Raw genomic sequence first — 23770 nt, forward strand, 5'->3', positions numbered from 1 at the left:
TCCTATCTAAAGTTCCCATCTGCAGGCCTCACCTTAAGGAATGTGGGGAGAGGTAGCTGGCCTTTCCTGATTGGATACTGCAAGGTGGTCTCTCCTGCTCTAGGCAATGTGTAACTGCCTGATAGTTTTGGGGAAACTGAAACTTAGGCCTTCTGGTTCAGAGGGGAAACTTAAAGCCTGTCATGGCGTCTGTTTGGTTTAGCCTTACAGCTGTTGACTGCTCACCTTGTTTTTGGGAGCTTACTCTGGCTTCCTGGTGCACCAGCCCCAAGCTTCATGGAATGACTGTCCATCCTTCAGGCCCCCAAAGCTTTGCATAGGCTGTTCCCAGGGGTCCCTTCCTGCCGGGCATGTGCCTTTGGAATTCAGCACCAGCCTTGGGGCTTGTTGAAGACACAGGCCTCTGGGATCCAGAAGCAGTAACAGCTTAGGGAGTCTGACGTAGCAGGCCACCTGTTCCAGTCAGTCTTCCTGGATACCCACAGCCAGACAGGGGCTGCCTCTGGTTCAACTCTGTGCTCCCACCCTGGTGAGTTCTCTGAGACAGAGGATCTTGGCCCTCCTCTCAGCTCTCCAGGTCTGGGCTAGGAGCATGCGCAGAAGGGGAGTTGCTTGTTGGCTCCTGGCAGTGGAATGGGGTTTATAGGGGGAGTGGGGGCTGCCCTCCTGCAAGAAGGGACTTGTAAATTTCCCTCTTTATTTGTAGGATTGAAGAATTTTGCTACCCCTCCTCCCTAATCCTCAGCTCGAATTCGTGAAAGAAGCTTCATCTGGCTTCTCCACACACCCAGTGGGTCCCTGGGGATGGGGGAGGGGATGGGGTTGGTGCTCCTTGAGTGTCTGGGGCCCTGCAACCAGGCAGGTGTCTTGCATCTATTTCTGTGTCCAGGATTCATGTGTTTTTCAAAGGCTGATGGAAATGCTGAGATCTAAAGGCATTTTTATTGGTGCCAAACCCTGAAAATAAAAGTCCAAAATAAAATTAAAAAGTTTATTAAATGACTACAAAATTTAATATTATATTGAAAATCTACAACTCAATTCTTTTCTTGCCATATATAAATATTATAAAGTTAAAATCACACAAAGTCATTTATTATGATGAAACTCACAGTTGATAAAATCCTTTCACTTTTTTTTAGGGGCACCTGGTGGCTCAGTTGGTTAAACGTCTCCCTCTTGATCTTGGCTCAGGTCATGATCTCACAGTTGGAGGGTTCAAGTCCGGCACTATCAGCGTGGAGCCTGCTTGGGATATTCCCTCTCTCTCTCTCTCTCTCTCTCTCTCTCTCTCTCTCTGTTCCTCCCCTGCTTGTGCTCCTGTGCACGTGCATGCTCTCTCTGTCTCAAAAAAATGGATGAATAAACTTAAAAAAAAAAGTCCTTGGGGGCGTCTGGGTGGCTCCCTGGGTGGCTCAATCAGTTAAGCTTCGGACTCGATTTCGACTCAGGTCATGATCTCTGATGATGCTGCTGAGCATGGAACCTGTTTGAGAGTCTCCTCTCTCTGCCGCTTCCCAGCTCGTGTGTCCATTTTCTCAAAGAAACTTAAAAGAAAAAGTCCTTTCACTTTTAAGAAAAGCCTTTTCACTTTTAATTTAAAAATTTTTAAAGATTTATTTTTGAGAGAGTAGTTATGGGGAAGGGGCAGAGAGAGAGGGACTTGAGAGCTGAAGCAGGCTCTGTGCTGAGAGCAGTGAGCCCTGCTTGGGGCTGGAACTCAAATATCATGATCTAAGCCAAAGTCTGATACTCAACCAACTGAGCCACCCAGGTGCCGGTCTTTTGCTATTTAACAGCACAGAGGACCTGGGGACTGAACTCCCCCGGGGCAGCATTTCCGTGTTAGGCTTCTGGTGACTGCGCTTGGATTCCTGTGCCAAGCCCAGGGGTAGCAAAGCATGCGGAGTTGGAGGGGAGCAGACAGCATGCCTGCCCGAGGCCGTGAGCGCTGGCGTTTCTGGGCTCTGACTCACCGGGCAAGAGTGAGGTACATTCGCCCAGCTTTGTGGGTGGAAGTCTCTCTGGGATCAGGTCCTGCCACAAATGCCATGACTCCTGAGGCAGCTGTGACCACGACTTGTGGCCATGCGTCCTGTGACGTCATTCGTGTAAGCTGTGCGCCTCAGCTGCCCCTGGTGACCTGTGTGTTTCATTTTCCTGCATGTGATGTGAGTTTGAAGTCGTCCTGCTTTGACGCCAATACTCTTTCACATAACATGTCCTCTGCTGTCCCACGTGTGACACATGTGTTCTGTGTCTTACCCTGCTGCCACAGGGGCCGTTTCCCCGGTGCTGCCAGCTCCCTTTGTGGGCGCCCCTTAGGGTCCAGGGCTGGGCCGCTGTCACCTCCAGAGAGTATAGTCAGCATTCCAGCCTGAACCCCCACGGGCTAGCTGACCAATCCTGTCCTTCGGCCGAGACTATCCCTGTGAGGGGTCAGGTATCTGCTTCCAGCTGTCCTGGTGCAGGGTCTATTGGGTGCACTCTCACGGGATACCTTTCCAGCCCAGCCTCATGGTCCTCCCTTCCCTGAGTCTGCGCCGGAGCTGGGAGGCAGCGGAAGGCCATTATGAAACGAGCTCTGTGGGCCGGTGAGCAGGCCGGTGGGCTTGGGCAGCTGGGTCAGGAGAGACTGGGATTGGCTGCAGAAGGCCAGGCTTGGCCTCCTTGAGGTCTTGCCTCTGCCGGGCTCCCGAGATCAGCAGGATCGTATTTCAAGCTTCCCCCAGAGAGAGGGGTGAACGTGTGTCCGTTGGGTGTCTGAAAGCCTTGATCTGTGTCTGCCTGTTCTGTCCTGTCTTCTCATGTGCCTTGACGGCACGTTGGTGTGGGTTCACATGTATGTGGCCTGTGTGTTTGAGCCTCTGGGTGTCTGTGCCTTTCTGAGCATGAACCTGGATTTGCGTGTTTACTCGTGTGCCTGTTTGGGTGTCTTTGTGTTTGCAGGCACATGAGCCTGTGTGTCCCTGTGTGTCCTGAGTGTCTCTTTGGATGTGTCCCATGTCTCCACACGTGTCCCTGAGTCAGCTGCAGTGAAGATGCAGAGATAAGTCCTGGGGGACAGCTTGGGATGCTGAGTCCTGGGGCGTCTGTCTGCTTTGTCCTCTCCTGATTTGCTAGGTATCCTAGCGACGCTGCTGCCAGTCGCCTAGCAACCAGGTCCCCATCCTTGGAGACGGATGCTCCAAGCAGGGTCTGGGCTACGTGTGTAGGGCCTGTGCAGGAAGAATGACCCTGTGATTGCAAGGCTGAGCTGAGGGGTTGCCCACATGGCATGTGACCCCAGTGCCCCAATGGAGGCAGCCCCACTGGAGTCCTTCAGCTGCATGGTGCCCAGGGCTGTGACGGAATGATGCTCGGATGTTGCCCTGGGACCCTGCTGTGGCAGAGACGCCCTTGGTGTGTCTTTAAATTTTTTTAATGTTTTCTATTTTTTATTTTTGAGACAGAGAGAGACAGAGCATGAGCGGGGAGGGGCAGAGAGAGAGGGAGACACAGAATCGGAAGCAGGCTTCAGGCTCTGAACTGTCAGCACAGAGCCTGATGCGAGGCTTGAACCCACGAATGTGAGATCATGACCTGAGCCAAAGTCAGGGACTTAGCTGACTGAGCCACCCGGGTGCCCCACCCTTGGTGTGTCTTAAAGCAGTAGATGGATCTGGGTTTGAACTCTGTCTCTGCCCCTTTGACAGGTGGTTTGACACCCCTGAGGCTTAATGCTCCTGTCTGCACAGAGATGCTGCTGGTGGCAGTGAGCCGGGATGATGAGGTAGAGGGGCTCGCGTTCACGACGGGCCTGCAGGGTACACAGTAGGCACACAGGGCGCACAGTAGGGTCTAGGCATCCACTTGTCTACAAGGCTCTGATCCACTTGGGGCTGGCTGGGCAGGGGCACTGCTGTGTATCTACCCACCTACTGGCCTGCTGTGGCTCAGTTCCCCTGGAGCCCAGCTGAGGGTGCTGTTCTGGGCACCGAGTGCCAATCAAGTCTGGTCTGAGCCCATCCAAGGTCGTGTCTGAGTGTGAGATAAGCCCCATGTCTGTGTCCCAGTCTCTGTGCATCTACCTGAGTCTCTGTCCTATGTGTCAGTTCTGTCTCTGTTCCATGTCTTTGTGTATGTCTTTGTGTATGTGTCTGCCACTTGTGCCTGTACCCGAGTCCCTGTGCGTCCTTGTGTGTATGTCTGTGCCCTGACTCAGTTCCTGGGTGCATCTGTGTCCCTGTGCCCGTGGTCGGAGCCCGTCTCTGTCATTCATCTCAGTGTGTGCCCTGGTCCTTTGGTCTGTCCTGGTCCAGTGTGGGGCCTGGTGACACCTCCTTCCCTGCGGCCCCCTCCTCCAGCCTGCCTGGCCCCTCCCTCTCCGGAGCAGCAGTCTCCTCCCCATCCCCCAGCTCCGCGCTAGGCTGCTGCGTCTGGTCTGGCAGCTACAGAGAGGAGCAGCTGCCGCTGCCGCAGCCCTGTCCGGCTCCGGCGCCGACGGCCTGGGATCCCTGCCCTGCTCTGCCAGCGCTGACGGTTAGCATCCCCGCGGGCTTGGCTCCCACCGAGGTTGCTGAGGTAAGGCCCAAGCCGCTGGGGTTCGGGTGTGGACAGACTGCAGCTCTCAGGCAGGACTGGGGAGGGGTGGGAGGAAGCCGTGTGCTCAGTCAGCCTGGGTCGTGTGTTCCAGGTGTGTCTCTGACCCTCCTGTGTGCATGAGGTCAGGTTTGGACCTCTCTGTGTGTGACGTGTGCACACGGGTGTCTGTGTGTCCGTGAGTCCCTGTGGGTGGGCACGTGTTCCGGTGTGTAACTACATCCACACATCCCATGTGGGAGTCTGCAAGTCCTAAGGAGACGCACATGCCTCTCCATGTGCTCCTGCGTGTGCATACATGTCTGCTTGTCTCCATTGTTTCCGTGTGTGGATGTGCCTCTGCATCTGTGGCTGTGTGTGTGTGTGTGGGGGGGAGTCCATGTGCCTTCGGGGCTGCACACACTGTGCTCAGAGGCCTCAGCCGGGTGGGTGTTGGGTGCCGTGGTCATGCGTCCTTGTCTTCTCCTAGGTACCAAGTGGCTTTGCGTGCAGGGAGGCGGCATGGAGTCCCTCTTCCCAGCCCCGTTCTGGGAAGTCCTCTACGGCGGCCCCCTGCAGGGCAACCTGTCTCTCCTGAGCCCCAACCACAGCCTGCTGCCTCCCAACCTGCTGCTGAATGCCAGCCATGGTGCCTTCCTGCCCCTTGGGCTCAAGGTCACCATCGTGGGGCTTTACCTGGCCGTCTGCATTGGGGGACTGCTGGGGAACTGCCTCGTCATGTATGTCATCCTCAGGTAGGCTGGGGACCTGCGAGGGTCCCCTACTGGTGAGTCCCACACTGCTGCGGAGGGGAAACTGAGGCAGGGAGCTGTTCTGGGTGAGCCTGGCTGGTGGAGGTTTCCCACTTTTCCCATTCGATTTCTGGTCATCCTGTCGGGCAGGGTAAGGAGCATGGGCAGTCCTCAGGTCCTGGAGGCTCCAAGGGGGAGAGGGAGAGGAAAGGATCAGCCCTGCTCACCCTAGGCCTGATGAGGTCAGAGGGTGCAGCCGTGCCCCAGACAGGTCATCTGACTCCTGACAGATAACACTCCCTGATCTGAGCTGCGGGCCGGGCTCGGGGCCAAGCCGTGGCGCGAGGCTCTCCTGGATCTCACTGTGACTCGCGGAGGCGCCTCTCGCCAGCCCGTTCCAGGGCCCATGCTGGGGCAGGTGCCCGAAGCCCCTTCTCTTCGGCTCCAGCGTCCTGTTCACTGCTGCTGTCTGGGCTGACTCCAGCACCTGTTTGCGCTCAGAACGGGAAAGCCCACGTGGCCACGAGGGGTGGGTGGCTGTGCGGTCGGGGCCCATCGTAGGGAACCGTGTGGGGACGGTGTGAGGGGAACAGTGTGAGGACGTGCGTGGGTCTGTGTGTGTTCATGTGTATACACACATGCCCAAGCATGTACAGACATGCATGCATGCAAAAGTGTGAATGCACACGTGTAGGAGTGTGTGAGCGCACACTTGTGTGTGCCCGTGTACATGTATGTGTGGGAGTGTGTGCACACAAGTCAGTGTGCTGTATGTGTACATGTATGCGTGCATGCGTGTGTGCTTTAAAGCCAGACATACACATCCAGCACACACACACAAGTGTGTACATACACACATGAGTGTGTATGTGTGGTTGTCATGCTCACACAGGCGCTGGGAGGAGCAGCTGGCTGTGCCCAGTGCCGAGCCCCCGGGGTACTGGCTCCTCTGTGGGTGGAGGGTGTGCTGGGGTGAGAAGTACAGCAACCTGGTGCGGTCTTTTTTTCTTTTCTTTTTTTTTTTTTTTTAAGTTTTGTTTATTTTGAAAGAGAGAGAGAGAGAGAGAGAGAGCGAGCAAGTGAGCTCGACACGGGGCTCGGACTCACAAACTGTGAGACCATGACCTGAGCTGAATTTGGATGCTTCACCCACTGAGCTGCCCGGGCGCCCTGGGGTGGTCTTAATCACCCTTCCTGTTGTCACTTCTCTGGATCTCTCTTCTGCCCAGGAACATTGGAACTCCCAGAGCCAAATCCTGCCCTGAGCAGGCAGGGAAGCTTGTCTTGCCCATAGCTGTCCCCAGAGACTGATGTGTGGGGACTGGCCGAGTGTTAGCCCAGTGTATTCTGCGCTGTGGGCTGGGGTGGGCTGCCTCTGGAGTCAGGAACACCTGGCTCCTGCTCTTTAAAAAAAATTTTTTTTAACGTTTATTCATTTTTGAGAGACAGAGAGAGACAGAACGTGAGATGGGGAGGGGCAGAGAGAGAGAGGGAGACACAGAACCTGAAGCAGACTCCAGGCTCTGAGCTGTCAGCACAGAGCCCGATGCAGGCCTCCAACTCATGAATCTCGAGATCATGACCTGAGCCTGAGTCGGACATGCAACCAAATGAGCCACCCAGGCACCCCAAGCCCTGCTCTCTTTAAGATACTGTATTTTTTAGGGCTGCCTGGGCGGCTCAGTCAGTTAAGCATCGACTTTGGTTTGTGAGTTCAAGCTCCATGTCAGGCTCTGTGCTGACAGTTTAGAGCCTGGAGCCTGTCTTCCGATTCTGTGTGTCTCTCTCTCTGACCTTCCTCTGCTCGCACTATCTCTCTCTCTGTCTCTCAAAAATAAATAAAACATTTAAAAAATTAAAAAAAGATACTTTATTTTTTGGAGCAGTTTTAGTTAGATTCACAGCAAGATTGAGAGGAAGGTACAGTGATGGCCCATATGCCCTCTGCCCCCCAACATGCGTAGTCTCCCCTGTTACCACATCTCCACCAGAACAGCACATTAAACTTAGTTACAACTCAGTTTTACAATTGAACCTGTGTCAACACATCATGAACCCCCCAAGTCCATAGTTTACATTATGGTTCGCTCTTAGTATTGTATATCTTATGGGTTTTGACATGTACCCACCATTATAACATTACACAGAATAGTTTCACCACCTAAAAATCTTCTGTGCTCTGCCTGTTCATCCCTCCTTACCTCACACCCCCTGGAAACCACTCATATTTTTCTTGTCTCCACAGTTTTGCCTTTTCTAGAGTGTTCCAGGTAGTTGGAATCATACAGTGTGTAGCCTTCTCATACTGGCTTCTTTCACTTAAGATTCTTCCAGGTCTTTTCATGTCTTAAAAATTTTTTTTAAAAATATATATTCATTTTTGAGAGACAGAGACAGAGGGTGAGTAGGGGAGGGGCAGAGAGAAGGAGAGACAATCTGAAGCAGACTCCAGACTCTGAGCTGTCAGCACAGAGCCCGCCATGGGGCTTGAACTCATAAACCGTGAGATCATGACCTGAGCTGAAGTCCGACATTCAACCGAGCCACCCAGGCGCCCCCAGGTCTTTTCATGTCTTAATAGCTCATATCTTTTTATCACTAGATAATATTCCATTTTCTGGGTCTACCACCACAGTTTACTAATCCATCACCTACTGAAGGGTATCTTGGTTGCTTCCAAGTTTTGGCAATTGTGAGTAAAACTGCTATAGACATCTGTGTGCAGGTTTTTATGCAGATACAAGTTTTCAACAACTTTGGGTAAACATCGAGGCATGTGATTGCTGGATCGTATGGTAAGAGTATGTTTAGTTTTTTTTTAAGTTTATTTATTTTTGAGAGAGAGAGAGAGAGAGAGAGAGAGACAGAGTGTGATCAGGGGAAGGGGCAGAGAGAGAGAGAGGGAGACACAGAATCTGAAGCAGGTTTCAGGCTCCGAGCTGTCAGCACAGAGCCTGATGTGGGGCTCGAACCCACAAACTGTGAGATCATGACCTGAGCTGAAGTCAGACCCTTACCTGACTGAGCCACCCAGGCGCCCCGAGTATGTTTAGTTTTGAAAGAAACCACCGAAGTGTCTTCCAGAGTGGCTGCTCCGTTTCGCATTCCCGCCAGCGAGTGAGAGCCCCACTGCCCCTCCCCTTCATCGGCGCTTGGGGTCAGTGTTCTGGATTTGCTCGTTCTGAGAGGTGTGGGGTAGTATCATTCTTGTTTTCACTGGTGAGGTGTCGTTTAAAGTCTTTGTTCTCTTATTGTTGAGTGTTAAGACTTCTTGTGTTTTCTGGACTGCAGTCCTGTATTAGATGTGTCCTTGGCAAATCTTTCCTCCTGTATGGGGCTCATCTTCTAGTTCTCTTGATCCTCTCTGCTTTTTTTACCTGCTCTTTTCAAGGCCACTTGGATCCTCTGAGCCCATGGGTCCTTCTGCATAGAGTGGGAATCAAAATAGCACTTTTGAAATTTAAATGAGATAAAATTCATGTGAGAGCTTGGCACAGACATCTGCCATTGTGGTCACTATTGGTGTTATTTGGTCATAATGAAGGCCTGTTTGTGCTTATTTCTAATCCTTCTCTGAGAGGCAGAAGTGAACCCCAGATTCCCTTATGGCAGCTTAATTTACAGGGAACATTGGTGTTCCTGATGACAGGGACGTCTTTGGCACTGCCACCACCCACACTATCACCCCCCATCTCTACCTCCACTACCTCTACTGCCTCCATCATCACCGTGACCATCACTGCTGCTCCCTTCACCACCACGAGCACCACCACCACCACCTCCGTTGCCACCATCACCGTAATTACCACCTCCACCATCCCCACCACCACAATGACCAACACTACACCACGATTCTTACCACTACTCCCACCACAATTATTTCCTCCACCACCACCATCACCACTATAATTGCCACCATCACCACAATGACCACCACTGCCACCTCAACCACCACCACCATAATTAATTACCACCACCACTACCACCACCGTCGCCACTATATATGACCCCTTCTACTACCAACGCCAACAGTTACTACCACCACTGCAGTTACCATCACCTCCACCACCATCACCACAATTACCACCTCCATTGCCATCATCATAACAATTCATTCGACAAATATTTAGTTATTATTTTTTAGTATTTTTAAAAAGTTTATTTATTTTGAGAGAGACAGAGACAATACAAGTGGGGGAGGGGCAGCGAGAGAGGAGAGAGAGAGAATCTCAAGCAGTCTCTGCTCTGCCAGTGCAGAGCTTGATGAGGGGCTCAAACCCATGAAGCCATGAGATCATGACCTGAGCCAAAACCAAGAGTTTGGGTACCTATTGGTTATTTTTTAAAATGTATATTTATTTTTGAGAGAGAGAGAGAGAAAGAATGAGTGGGGGAGGGGCAGAAAGAGGGGGACAGAGGGTCCCAAACAGGCTCTGTGCTGACAGCAGTGAGCCTGATGCAGGGCTCAAATTCATGAACCACGAGACCGTGACCTGAGCCAAAGTTGGACACTCAACTAACTGAGCCACCCAGGCGCCTCATTCAACAAATATTTACTAAGTAACTATAATGTCCCCAAACCTGTTCCTTGGATGTAACCAGATCTTGTCAGCACACCTCCCATTCCTGTCACCATTTCCTGTCTCTATGGCTAGACTACAACATGCACTGGGAAGGCCTCTGATGTGCTTTTACAGTCTTCGGAGCCCTTAGGAACCTCTGTAAGTCTAGGGCCAACATTGTAGTCCATGAAGTGTCTTCCAGAAGCCTTGAAAGGGAGGGTGGAGGATTGGTTCTTTTTCTTAAGATTCTTACCCCTTTGCTCCCCTGTGGAGTCACAGGTGTGCTCTGCTACCCGGCACACCCAACTTTCCCAGAGTGGACCAGTCTTTGGGTTTGCAACCCTTTCATGTGTGCCAGAAGTACAGTTTTGTGCCCCAAGGACCTTGTGCCAGACCCAGGGGCCTGCATTCTAACAGGGGTCTCAGGGTGGGTACGTCTGGCAGTGGCAACAAGAGAGGCCCAGGCCCCTGGGCCTGTGCCGCTGGGTCTGGCCAGAGTAACTGGGCGAGGTCTTCCTTCCCTCTGTGCTCCCCGCAGACACACGAAGATGAAGACAGCCACCAACATCTACATCTTTAACCTGGCCCTGGCAGACACTTTGGTGTTGTTGACACTGCCCTTCCAGGGCACAGATGTCCTCCTGGGCTTCTGGCCGTTTGGAAATGCTCTGTGCAAGACAGTCATTGCTATCGACTATTACAACATGTTTACCAGCACCTTCACACTGACCGCCATGAGCGTGGACCGCTATGTGGCCATCTGCCACCCTATCCGTGCTCTTGACGTCCGGACATCCAGCAAGGCCCAGGCTGTCAACGTGGCCATCTGGGCTTTGGCGTCTGTCGTCGGCGTTCCTGTTGCCATCATGGGCTCGGCACAGGTTGAGGATGAAGGTCAGTGGGTGGCCCCCTCCCCAGTGCTCTTGTCTCCTGGCTCCCAGAGGGTCCTTCCTGGTTCACCCACCCGGACCCTGTTTTTCTCCCTGCAGAGATCGAGTGTCTGGTGGAGATCCCCACCCCACAGGACTACTGGGGCCCCGTGTTTGCCATCTGCATCTTCCTCTTCTCCTTCATCATTCCCGTGCTCATCATCTCCGTCTGCTACAGCCTCATGATCCGGCGGCTGCGTGGTGTGCGCCTGCTGTCCGGCTCCCGGGAGAAGGACCGGAACTTGAGGCGCATCACGCGGCTGGTGCTGGTGGTGGTGGCGGTGTTTGTGGGCTGCTGGACACCCGTCCAGGTCTTCGTGTTGGTCCAAGGGCTGGGTGTTCAGCCAGGCAGTGAGACCGCAGTGGCCATCCTGCGTTTCTGCACAGCCCTTGGCTATGTCAACAGCTGCCTTAACCCCATCCTCTACGCTTTCTTGGACGAGAATTTCAAGGCCTGCTTCAGAAAGTTCTGCTGCGCTCCTGCCCTGCGCCGGGAAATGCAGGTGTCTGACCGTGTGCGCAGCATTGCCAAGGATGTCGCCCTCGCCTGCAAGACCTCTGAGACGGTCCCTCGGCCTGCATGACTAGGCGTGGACCTGCCCATGGTACCTGTCAGCCCACAGAGCCCGTCAACACCCAACACAGAGCTCACCCAGGTCACTGCTCTCTAGGCTGACACCAACCTGAGCCCTGAGCATTGCCAGACTCACAGACTTCACTGTGGCTTCAGAGGGCATGGTGACATCATGGGACAGGTCAGACTAAAGCTGCCCTCCTGGTGCAGGGTGGAGAGAGGACACAAAGGCCCACCATTGAGTGTGCGTGACCAGAGCCCACGCCAATTTTCCTATGCTTCATGGGACCCTTCTGGCCTCTTCCCTGCTGCTCCCTGTGTGCTCTTGGGATGCACACACCTGGAGGCGTAAGAGCAGCGTGCCCATTCTATGCCCCTCATGCTGTGCGCTGTCTGCGTGGAGCCCTGCAATGTCTCCCTGGGGCAGCAGGACAGGCTTGGAACTGTCTGGAGAGCTGGCAGCCACCTGTGGGCAGTGGGGCTTGGAGCTGCTGATAGGATATTGCCTGTGCCTCACCTGCTCCCCATCTCATCCCCCACCCTGCCTCTGAGAGGCCTCTCAGAGAGCTTTTCCCTCCAGAAGCGCAAAAGAACTATCAGCCTCAAATGTGGCTCTCTGGGTGTGCGGAGGTGGCTCAGAAGGTCAGTGGGCTTCTTGATCACTTGAGGCCACTCTTCCTTTTTTAAAATGTCTTCTTTAGAAATTGTTTTTTTCTTTTTAGAGAGAGAGAGAACACAAGTGGGGGAGAGGGGCAGAGGAGGAGAGAGAATCCCAAGGAGTCTCGGTGCAGAGCTCGACATGGGGCTCAATCCCACCACTTCTGGACCATGGCCCGAGCTGAAATCAAGAGTCAGATGCTCAACTAACTGAACCACCCAGGTGCCCCCCTTCTGTCATTCCTGAAGCAGCCCTGTGTTCCTGCTCTTGGCTGCTTGGTGCGGAGGGCTCTGACGTGCTCCCGCTGGGGGTCCATATGTCCTCCCCTGCTCTCTTGAAATCAGAGGTTAGCAGCTATGCAACTGGCGGAACCCTTGCCGTGTTTGGATCCTGGCGGCCTTGGCAGAGGAGAGGCAGTGGGGATGGGTTCTTCTCTGCCCCTCCCCCTACGAAGCTGCTGACCCCTGCTTCATTTACAAGCCTCCAGGTGTCTGTGGGGCAAGCCTGAGCTCCCTGCTGCCAGGACTTGTCTTATCGTGCTGGGACGGACCGCTTCACATGCAGAGCTGGTGTAAGGGGTGGCGCTCAACAGGGCCTGCTTGAGCCAAGTGTGAGGACTGTCCGGCTGTGGGGACACTGGAGGGGAGGGTGTCTCCATGCTGTTGTCACCAGGGAAGTACCCTCCCTGGTCTGCAGACAGAAAGCTGCAGTTCGGTGACTTTGCAAACACTCTTCCTGCAGAGACACTATTGAAATACCCCCAGCACTGAAAAGACTATTCTGCCTCCACCGGGGAGCTGAGCCGCAGACCTCAGCCAGGTGACCTCAAGCACCTGGCAAGGACTGGAAGCACTGACTCTGGGCTGGCATTTGCTGCTTCCGGGAGCCCTGGCCCTGCGGGGTTGCTCCTGGGGAGGGTGGAGCTGTGCTGGCTGCGGTGGGGCACTGTCAATGCCAAGGCTGGAAGATTTGTGAACTTGTGCTGGTGTAACATGTATCTTCATGTATTTATGCATGTGACAAGCATGATTTCCCCTACATATAACCAACCCTGATTGTGCCTCCAGGGAACACGGAGAGCCATAATAAACCCCTGCCCACTCAGCAGGTGTTTTTGACCCCCGTGGGGTGGGGCTGTTGGGGCAATGAGTCCTTCCACTCGTCTGTGCCTCTCACCTGGCCAGGCTCTGGAGACTTCATCTTTGAGAAGGGAGGTGACCAGTTCATGACGTTCTGGAGGTCTCTTACCTTTTTCTCAGCAGAGTTTCTTCCTCAACAACTAACTACTGCCCCAGCTGCTAGAGGTTCCCTGTGGACCCAATGGCGGGGGGTGAGGAGTGCTCTTCCCACCTCAGTCACAGGTTCTTTTCACCCCATTTGGTCTCAGCAGCCCCCCTGCCTGCCCCAGCCCTTCCCCCCTTCCTTGAACAGATCTGAGGGAAGTTTTGATGGAGGATGAAAAGAATAGCCTTCCTTGGTGGCCCTGATTCCTGTGGGGACCCAGTTCTGCCCAGGGTAATGACCGACCGTCTCAGAAACAGGGCCTGGGAGGGGGCAGCGAGGGAGAGCTGGGGTTGAAGTGTTTGGGCACAGGCAGATGAGCCAATGTGCGGTTTCGTACAACTTTTTAATGAGGGGCACTTTACTGTTAAAAAAATAAGCATCAGGGAAAAGTTGGGGAGCAACGGCCACACTGTGGCAGGTACGGGAGGGATGCTCAGGACAAGCGTTGGGAGGAGGCTGCGAGCTCAGGGCCGACCCTGTAGGGAGCACCCGTGCAAAGATGGGTGGTGAGGGGGGGTCACGGGCGCCGCGCCACGCAGGGGTGAGGACCCTGCGAGGTAGCCCGCAGGACAGCGGACGTGAGGTCACAACCCAAGCTCTCCAGGACTGTGTCCTTTGCTGCCCGACGACGTCCGCTGCCCACCTCCACCCCTGACACGTCCCCGCCTCTGTCCTCTTCCCCCTCCGCCGCGCTCCTGCCCCACCATGTCCCCACCCTCGCCTCTGCTCCTACCAGATCCTGGGGTCGGTCAAGTCTTCCGGCTTCTCTGAGACTTGGGGTCCTCACCACTGCAAAAGGGACGGCTAAACCTTCCTGGCGGGTTCGTGGGGGAAGGCCGGGGTTGCGGACCAGGCTGCGGCTGGGGGCTGGGGGCTGGGGGCTGGGGTCCGCCGCCTGCCGGCACACCTGCAGATCTGGGTTTGGCCGCCAGGGGCGCTGTGACCACGGCAGGGAGCCGCAGAGCTCCTGCTGGGAGATTTGGAGAACGGAGGGGACACTCCTTTCTCTCGTCCCACTCCACCTCGGGAAATCACAGTGGAGGGTGTGGAGACAACCAGAGTTGGGGGGCAGGCGGGCTGTTGGCATTTTCCTGGGGGCGCAGCAACTGGTTTGGGTATAATCTTGGTGAGGATTCACCTGTCCCCTCATCTTGGCTGGCCCATGCCCCCCCCCCCCTTCTTGGGGTCTCACAGGCCTTGCATGAGGACCCTCGGTCCCATCGTCCCATCGGACGTGGGGACGGGGCGGGGAACTGTGCGCTGCCTGGCTGATTCTGATCTGCCTTGGTCCCGGCCATGGTGTTCCCAGTGTTGTTGGGGCCTGGGGCTAAGGGGGGGGTGTCAAGGGACAAGAGTCTCTTATTCCATTACTCCTCCCTCCCCCTTGTGTTCCCACCACTTGTCAGGAACGCACCCCTGTCCTCTGACTGGTGTGCTCTGTTCACGGCACCTCACACCTGCTCTCGCCTCTGGGGGCTTAGGTGTTGAGAGTCTCAGCTCCCCTCAAGAAGCTTTCAGGGAAAGGCCGGTGCGGAGGCAGTGATTAGGGCTGCTGCTGGCAGAGGTGTCTGTACTGCTGTGAGGAAGCAGGTTCCAGAATGTTCCAGGGAGAGATGTGGGTATTAGTGGTGGTTTAAAAAAATGTCCACAGCCAAGTGTGACCTGGACTTAGTGACTTCTAATGAATAGAAGGTGACAAATGGCTTTGAAGATAGTCTTTTAAAATTTATTTATTTAATTTTTTTATTTTTTAAAGTGTTTTTATTTTTGAGAGAAAGAGAGGGAGAGAAGAGAACAAGTTGGGGAGGGGTACAGAGAGACGAAGACACAGAATCCGAAGCAGGCTCCAGGTTCCGAGCTGTCAGTGCAGAGCCTGATGTGGGGCTCGAACTTGTGAACTGTGAGATTATGACCTGAGCCAGACGCTTAACTGACTGAGTCACCCAGGTGCCCCTATTTTTCTTTTTTTAGAGAGAAAGAGAGCGAGTGAGTGAGCAAGCAAGTAGGGGAGAGGGTCAGAGGGAGAGAGACTCTTAACCAGGCATGGAGCCCAATGTGAGGCTCGATCCCAGGACCCTGGGATCATGATCCAAGCCAAAATTAAGAGTCAGACATTCAACCGACTGAGCCACCCAGGTGCCCCCCAAGATAGTCTTAAATGGTGTTGAGGCCTCTTCCTGGCTCTCGCTCTCCACTGGTTCACCCTGGGGGATCAGCCACCAAATGGGGGGAGAGTCCACGTGGCGAGGGCCTGAGGCCTTGTGCCATGGGTCCTGTGAGGGGGCCTTTTTGGAAGCAGCCTCTCTGTCAATCCCGCCTTCAGGTGACCAGAGCCTCAGGCTGACTACAACCTTGTGAGAGACTCTGAGCCACAACAATTCCAAAACTGCTCTCAAATTGTTGACCCACAGGCGCTATGAAATAGTAAGATGTTTGTTGTTTTAAGCTGTTAGGAGTTGGGGAAGTTTGTTTTACAGCAGTAGATGCCAGTGTGGTCAGGGACGAGAGCAGCACAGAGGAGGCTGAGAGAGAGGAGGGGAACGTGATGTGGGTCTGAGCTCTGAGGACCCTTGTGACCGCAGAAGCTGGAGTATATGAAGCGTGGTGGTCATGCCCCCTGCGGGTCACCTCACGGGTGGTGAATGGTGAATGGTGGGTTTTGCATGCCAGCTGGACAGACAGCTCAGAGCTCTGTGCCAGGAGGACTGAAAGCAGTCTGGGGCACCGTGAGCGGAGGAAGGTGCTGGGAGAGGCCAGGCGATTCACAGAATGGCACAGCTAGAGCACCAGGCACAGAGCCAGCTGGGAGCCACGGGGCTAAGGTGGGGGAGCTGGGCCGAGGCCCCCTAGGGCAGTCTTCGGGTCTCTGAGCAGCCAGTACCTAAGTGTCCCCACTCTGACCCCAGAGGTTCGGCACAGGGCTCCTACTGGCTGAATCAGGCCCCAGGCCACATCCCAGGGAGAAAGGGGTCCAGATGTCAGTCCATCCAAGTACCAGGTGCCCCCTTTAGACTGTGGGGTCCAAAGGTCCTGGCAGAAGTGTCTTGGTGGCCACAGGCCTCTATGACATAGAGGACACAAAAGGGGCATGGGCCACACAGCATAGGGGGCCCAAGAGAGGACCCCAAGTGGGCACAGGCCTCCTGGTGAAATGCCACCCAAGTTTCAAGCTATGAGAACACATTCTGTAACCTTATTTGGTGACTGGGTTTGTGGCTTTTGCAGTAACACCTGGCTTTCCTGTCGCAGGTGCTCACACTTTTGTCCTCTCTCAATAGTGTCTTGGGAGGAGCCAGCCTGAAGGTCTGGGTTGTGGAGTGCAGCTGTGGCCCCAGGATGAGATCACAGTTTGGGTTTCTTTTCCTCCAGATTATGATTAGCCGCGAGGACGGGGAAGGAGCATCCAGGGAGGTTGTCCGTCTGCCTTTCTGCAGGTGAGTAGAGTCAGGATGCCTGTTGTGCCCAGGCCAGATAGGCAGGGCAGGGCCAGCACCTGTTTCCATGCAGCTGCCCGCCCAGGGGCTGTCCAGGTGGCAGAGACCTGGGAAAGAACAGGCCCGTGGACATCTCTGCAAGTTCGGTGGCCACCTTCATGGGCCTTCACTCTGCGCCGAGAAGGTGGTGGTGGGGTGTGTGCAAGTGAGCCTTTCCTCTCAGGGGACAGCGCCTTTCCTGACAGACACACTGGGGCTCTGGATGGAAGGTCCTCAGGCCCCTGGGCCCCGGAACATGTTGCCGAGGCTGTTTTGGAAGTTCTCATCCAGGAAGGCATATGGGAAAGAGTTGACCCAGGAGCTGGCATAGGTGAGACTGGTGATGATGTAGGAGATACCGATGACCAGTGATGTCTGGGGCACGTCTGTGGTCGGGGCCACAGCGGAGGCCAGGTGGAAGGGTGTCCAGCAGAGCAGGCCCACGGCCAGCACAGCCAGTACCAGGTTGGTCACCTTCCGCTTGGCCTTGCCCAGAGCTTTGGCTCTGGAGTGGAGTTGCAGGGCCTGGAACCTACGTAACAGGTCCATGTCGAGCACACAAAGGGGGCCCCCGGGCACCACAAGCCCAGGACTAGCATGTAGATATGGCTGGCCTTGAATCAGACCCTCTCAGGCTGTGGGAAGCTAAGCCCGCAACTCGCAACCTGCAGCTCATTGTTGTAGATGCCAGCAAAGGAGAAGGCGGCACTGATCCAGACACAGAGGCTGGTGATCTTCGCTTTGTGGAGCGTGCGCCAGGACACCTGGCGGGACTGTGTGGTGGCCAGCACCCCCAGGTAGCGATCCACACTCAGGTGGCCAGGAAGTAGATGCCGGAGAAGATGCTGTAGTGGTCGATGGCCAGCACCAGTTTGCAGAGCAGGTCCCTGAAATGCCAGCGCTGCAGCAGGTGCTCCATGATGCTGACAGGCAGCACCAGAGTGAAGAGGCCATCAGCGATGGCCAGGTTCGAGATGAACACATTGGTCACTGTTTTCATCTTGGGCACCCTCAGAATCACACAGATGACAGCTGTGTTAACCTGCCAGCCCCACGGCACAGATCACAGAGTACTCTGCTGGCAGGAGGACAGAGAGGGGTGGCAGTGGCTCAGGGAGGGTGACATTGTGCCTGGTGCTGTCATCCCAAGAGAAGTTGGTGTCCATTGCAGCCTGGAAGGGGGAGCCTCTGCTTTCAAGGGGATCCAGCCCAGCAGCCTGCATCCTGAGGTGGGACTGACAATGATTTGTTCCCAGGGGCAGCTGCCGTGGAGCTGGGAGTCTTGGCAGAGGCCTCCTGGGGCTGGGTTCGGAGAAAGAGATGAGAAGCTCTGGGATCTGGCTGCTAGCTTAGAACAGCAGCTGCCTCAAGTTCGCTGGCGGAGGCCGTGGCCACTTTGCCAGGATTAAGGACACCCATCTCTCCCCATCCTCCCCTGTCCTGCCTGCCCCCCATGCATAATCTACATGGGATCAAGGCAGTGCCTTTGCAAACACGCTTCCTGGGCTCACCCCTGCCCCATTCAAATCCAAGGGTCCTGAAGCCAGAGCCCTCCCAGTCACAGCGCACACCTTCTGCCTGGCTACCTGCTCTTTTCCCCACTGACCTGTCTGATGACCCGTGGCCAAAGTTGCAAAGTTGGTGGCCTATGTGGGCGTGTGAAGGTAGCCAGTTCAGTCTGTGGCAGGGGCAGAGGAGGGGGGTATGGCCCGACTGACAGGTTCTCATCAGGGTCCCAGTCAGCTCTTGACAGCCTGGGGGCTTTCAGGACCTGCCTGGCCAACAGCCTCTGTGGGAGATGACTTCCCCCACAAGGTCTCCGGTCTGGTGGTATGAGCAGGGAAGTAAGGCGGCGGATCCCCTGGTTGACACGGAGCTCTGGCAGGAAGTGGGGGCAGGACCGCGGTACAACCCACAGTCACCGTTGTCCCCAGGGTTGCTGCTGTGCTCACTTGCCTGGTTGGATTCTCCAGTGCGCGGCCCTGGTGTGTGCGCATGTGTGTGTGCATGGGTGTGCATCTGTGCACATGTGTGCCTGTGTGCAGGGAGGGCATGCGGTGCAGGGGCTTCGGGCATGCCCACGTTTGTTGGCAGTGGGATGGGGCCATGTCTGTGTCCTCCACTGAGCACGTCTGCGCCCTTGTGGGTCTCTGTAGACCTGGGCACCCTTCTCTGTATATGTGGGTGCCTTCGCAGGTCTCGTGCCTGGCCCTGTGTGTGTACATGCGTGCGTCTGTGTCTGTCTGTGTGCTGTTTCTGTAGTAAGCTCTTTACTCGGGTCGTGGGGGGTCTATATAGATCCCAGCCGGATCTGGGGATCTGGGCTCTGTATGTCCTTGTGTGGAAGCAGAATTTGTTGTCTGCAGACAACCCAACTTCTCTCTCTTTCTCTTGCTAAAGAAGAACACGTATGTGTGCAAAAGCCACACACGTGGTGGAAGTGTGCGAAGAGGTGATTTGTTCTTGTCTAGCTCCTGGTCCCTCCATGAGCTGCCCGCTGTCACTAGCCACGCTCAAAGACTTGTTAAGTCCTAATTCCTGGCAGCTGGGCTGTTTCAGCAACGCTGCAGCTACTGACAGTGCCCAGCACCATCTCTGGGCAGGTCCTCAGCAGGGACTTTGGCATCAAGGGCCTGTGTGTTTCCAGGACGGGGAGACCAAGCTGCCTACCTCCTGTGGGGTGTCTCCCCCCCTTCCTCGCTGTGCTTCCTTCACCAGACTGCGTTCTTGTGTGCCTGTGGCCTGGGTCAGGACGGGAGCCTGGGCAGTTGCCCACGTACCCTGAGGCCATGTGCAGCGTCCCCTCCTGTGGGCCCAGAGGTGGGCATAGCAGGGTGAGGGTGCTGTACGCCTCAGCCGGGGCCCCAGCCGTCGTCCCTCCAGGGCTGAGCTCCTCCCGAAAGGGTCCCCAGCAGGGTCTGCTGCACGCCCTGGCAGCCCCAAGGACCCTCTCCTCCATGCAGGAACGTGCAGGCGTTTTTTTTCTGGCGTGTGTAGGGCACCGTAGCTAGAACTTACTTTGGAACAATTCACTGTCCCATGTGAATACCCTCAGACTTCATAGATCTGAATGAGGACGTTCTCTCTGAGCAGCAGAGGGAAAGAGGCCTGAGAGGGTGCTGTCCACCTTGCTTCTGTGAACCAGGCTGGGCTTAGGCAGCCTGGTAGGGAGGGAATGGCTCCCTGGCCTGGGCAGGGTGGTCTCTGGACCAATGGTGAGCTCCAGGCTGAGAACCAGCAAGGCCAGGGGATGTGTGGTCGTGGACGGTGAGGAGAAGCCATATGGGCGGCTCCTTCTGAGAATCTGGGGCTGGGTTTCTGGATTCGGGGGTGTTTGTGGGTGGGGTGAGGCGCTGGGTTAGTTCATGGTTCTTGGACACCAGAGGCAGGATGAAGAGAGGGTCAGGCCCAGTGTAAGGGCGGCCCCGTGCCCCTGACCTTATCGCCTGTGTTGGCAGGTGTGTGGGCTGTGCTGAGTGGATGACCACTCTGGGGCTGGCTGTGGGCCTTCCTCGGGCGGGATGCTGGTGTCCCTTTCCCCTACTCATCTTACAAGGGGTCTATGGCTCTGTCTGGCCTCTGGCCAGGATGTAGCTGACCGGTGTCCTGTCTTACCCTGAGCGCAGGCCATGGGGTGGGGGTTCTTCACAGCAAACCCTGCCCCAGATGGGACCCTTGTATCCCTCCTGCTTTGTCCCAGCTCAGCAAAGGACCAAATACCACCTCAAACTTTCTCTGGAGCTGGTAATTCTAGGCAGGCCGTTTCTCAAGTCCTCGGGAGGGGGAACAGCCCGGTATCAGAAGTAGGAGAATGCTCTCGTGGGCTTTCCCACTATGCCTCTGGCTTCCTCTGAGCAAACCTGAATCTGGGTTTTACCCCACCAGTGTCTGGCTGGGTCTGGGATTCTGAGACCCTCCTAGACCTGGTCTCTGCTCTCCTGAGTCTGTCCTGGGTCCTGGCCTGTTCCCCACTCAACCTGTCACATCTGAAGTGGGATGCGGGGTAGAAGATGGGAGGGTGGGGGACCCAGGGGCAGCAGGGGCTGGAGGAGGAGGGGGACACCAGGTGTGGGTGCTTAGCTCATGGGCACATTCCGGTGAGGGGGCTCAGGACCCTGAGGAGCCAGCACCGGGCCTGCAGGCGCAACGGCTCTCCCCCATGCCCCTTCCTCCCGCAGAAGCACCTCGACCAAGGCCCCACTGTGATGCCATGGCCCATGGGCCAGGGGCCCCAGTCTTTGCTCCCCTGGACCTTCTCTCTGCCCTGTGTGTTGGGCACTGTGTGAGTGTCATTCTGGGGAAGTAATTTCCATTTTCAGGAACGAGTCAGGTGAGGCACTTTCAGCCTATGGAAAGGAGATGGGAGGGGGCCGTGGAGGAGGGTGCGTGTGATTTTGTGTGACGGCAAGCAAGCTGTGTGCAACTGTTCGCATGTCTGGGGGGAAGCAGCTCCAAAGAGCCCAGCTGTCAGAGCAGGCAGGGGGAGCATGGTCACACCTGGCCCGGCCCTGTGTGGCTGGCAGGTAACGGGTGTCAAGACCTTGAAACATGCAGGCCACGAGCAAGCTTAGTAGTGCCAGCTTTACTCTCACTGTCATTACACTTGGTTGTGGCAGCCACCGTCCACCTATCTCTGACTGACCCAGGTGACTTGGGTCTTTATACACATGCGCGCGCGTGCACACACACACACACACACATTTGTGCAGGCATATACAGACATGTACAGAGACACATGGAGACATGCACACACTCACATGCACGTGCCTATGTGTGTACACACAACTCAGGCACCGAGCACCTGTGTTTTGGCAATCTCAGCTTCACCTAGGCAGGCTTGGGTGGTGACGACAGGCACTCTGCCCTGCAGGTTAGGGTCCAGGCCGGCCTGCTGTCCTGCTCTCCCCTTCTCTGGCTCACCAGGAATGGGCACGGCCTGTGACTTTTGGCCCTGCAGGATAAGTGCTCCTGAGGGTGCCTGGGCCCCAGCTGCCTCTAAGAAGGTAACTGAAAAGCTTAGCTCACTGGAAAAAGACACAGCCCATTTCCCTAGGACGGAAACCAGGTTTTCACACTTCTCCAGCGAGGCAGAGAGCCCTCTACATGTGACCTCAAGAGAGCAGGGCTCTCCCCTCCCAGCCACTGGGCGCCCAGCTGCCTCTCCACCCTCTTACACCCAGTGAGCACTGAGCTGTCCCCAGGGGAGGTCATGTCTTGGGCATTCTTATGCCAGGTTGTGAGGGAGGCCTCTGGCTCAGGGCAGGTAGGAGAAGCCAGACTGGGGTCCCACAGGGGCTTTGGCTTAGTCAGCTCTCAAATAACCCCACTGTAGGCCCAGGGTCATTAGTTTGCTCCACAAGCATTTGACCAGGAGTAGAGCCGTGAACAGAGGAAAATCTTCCTGCTCTCACAGGCCTGATGCCATAGTGGGGAAGCAAGTGCAGCGTGAGGCGTGGTCCGAGAGGAGGCGTGCTACAGGGAGGCAAAGCAGAGGGGCCTCGTCCATCTCTGATAGGGTGGTCCTTGCTGCGAAGGCTCAGCTGCGAGTCCAAGGAGCTGGCAGAGGCCTTGCTAGTGTGCGTGAGAGGACAAGGCCCACGGGGGGTGGGGGAGCGGGGGTTTTGACTGCCCGGATAGGGTACTGGCTCTGGTCTATGAAAACTTTGAGGAGGAGAGGATGATCCTCCCGGGTCCTCAGGTGGAGAGGGTCTGTGGGATGAGGGGGTGGAGGGGGCTGAGGAGGCTAGGGGAAGGGCCGTTACAGGAGCCCTGCCCGGGGGTCTGTCGGGGCAGCCGGACTGGAGGGGGGATATTGCCCGTAGTCTAGCTGACTGTGGATGGCACCACCCTCACCTGGGGTCTTTGGGAGGCTGGGTTTGGGGCAACATGGGCCGGGGCTTGCAGCTGCTTGCCCACGGCCTGCCCTCCCCACGTGCACTCCTTCTTCCCTCTCCAGATACAAGCTGAGAAGTTTCTATGTGACTTAAACCCAAGTAGGAATGAGGCGCAAGAGTTCTCCCAAGGGAACTCTATTTCCAGACAGCTTACTGCTTCCTGTCCCCCAGAAACTCAGATGAGGAGGGACGGGAGGCTAAACTGGAAATGGAGTGGCAGGTATGGGCATCTTTGTGGTGGCTGCTTCCCCTCCTTCCTGCTCAGGCTCCAACAACCAGAAGCGGGCCCTGCTGGGTGGGAGGGGGCTTCACCAAGCATGTGTTCCTGTCCTGAGTTGGGGGGTATGTCTCCTGAGTGGTCTTGGTGCACTTGGAGTGAGAGGGGTGGAAAGGGGTCTCCTCTTGTCTCCAGCAGGGCTCCTGTGGCATGTGCAGTGTGGGCAGGGGCAGGGAGGGAGGGGGCAGGTGTCTGGATGTCTCAAGTGGGAGGGTCACAGGCATATCTGTGTATGTAAACATGTGGGTGGGCGGTGGGAGATTGTGGATGTACGTTGACACCCTCCACCTATGCCTGGATGGACCTTCCAGAGATGGACCCAGGAAGGAGCCATCCATGAGCCTGGCCTCCTTGTCAGTTCATGAATTCATCCCGAAGATCAGTAGACAGGCAAGGCTGATTCATGCTCAAATTAACTCCTACAGAGCCATGACTCAGACCAGAAGGCCAGGCCAGGGGGCGATTCTGGAGCTGGGCAGTGCTTGTCCCTCTATGCAGGGCTCATGCTGAGTAGCTCAGCTTGTTTCTGTTCCCAGGGAATATGGGCAGCTGGCCTTTTCCACAGGTGGAGCTGGGAATAGGATGCTCCAGAGGCCAGACTTGTTGACCTTGGACCAGGCTCTGTCTGTGGGACAGTTGGTGGAGGAAGGCCAGGATGAGGTGGCCCTTGGGGCTCCTGGGTGGGAGAGGACAGACTGAGCTGGCAGCAAGGAGGGCCAGAGCAATGGGTTCTGCTGGTCAAGGTTGCTCATTCCTCTCCCTATCTGCCTGGCAGTGACCCCAAACAGAGGATGGAGCCTGACCTGT

General features: G+C 55.8%; 3 protein-coding genes across 6 annotated transcripts in view; 2 read left to right on the top strand and 1 right to left on the bottom strand.

Annotated features, from left to right (window-relative positions):
* The window catches only part of OPRL1 (opioid related nociceptin receptor 1), a 19986-nt gene extending 7861 nt beyond the window's left edge, over positions 1–12125 (top strand). Inside the window, exons 1-5 of one of the 4 annotated variants that reach the window (XM_029919027.1) lie at positions 1704–2171; positions 4347–4563; positions 5051–5315; positions 10413–10768; positions 10864–12125. In XM_029919027.1, the coding sequence (XP_029774887.1) occupies positions 5083–5315; positions 10413–10768; positions 10864–11387 (1113 nt within the window). In that variant the 5' untranslated portion in view covers positions 1704–2171; positions 4347–4563; positions 5051–5082 and the 3' untranslated portion in view covers positions 11388–12125. Of the gene's footprint in view, positions 1–1703; positions 2172–4346; positions 4564–5050; positions 5316–5605; positions 5842–8892; positions 8924–10412; positions 10769–10863 lie in introns of those variants that run through there. The other 3 variants (XM_029919030.1, XM_029919028.1, XM_029919029.1) reach the window with 3 other exon arrangements.
* Positions 12126–13985: 1860 nt separating this feature from the next.
* The window catches only part of MYT1 (myelin transcription factor 1), a 107957-nt gene continuing 98172 nt past the window's right edge, over positions 13986–23770 (top strand). The window contains exons 1-2 of the mRNA XM_029917349.1: positions 13986–14140; positions 16689–16753. The gene's annotated coding sequence lies outside the window, so the exon portion shown is untranslated. The remainder of the gene's footprint in view (positions 14141–16688; positions 16754–23770) is intronic.
* Positions 17027–18015, bottom strand: NPBWR2 (neuropeptides B and W receptor 2). The gene is given in 4 exon segments (XM_029918006.1): positions 17027–17376; positions 17379–17609; positions 17612–17831; positions 17833–18015. Coding segments are annotated over 4 exon segments (984 nt in total).

Source organism: Suricata suricatta, chromosome 12 (genome assembly GCF_006229205.1).
Source record: "Suricata suricatta isolate VVHF042 chromosome 12, meerkat_22Aug2017_6uvM2_HiC, whole genome shotgun sequence".
NCBI lineage: Eukaryota > Metazoa > Chordata > Mammalia > Carnivora > Herpestidae > Suricata > Suricata suricatta.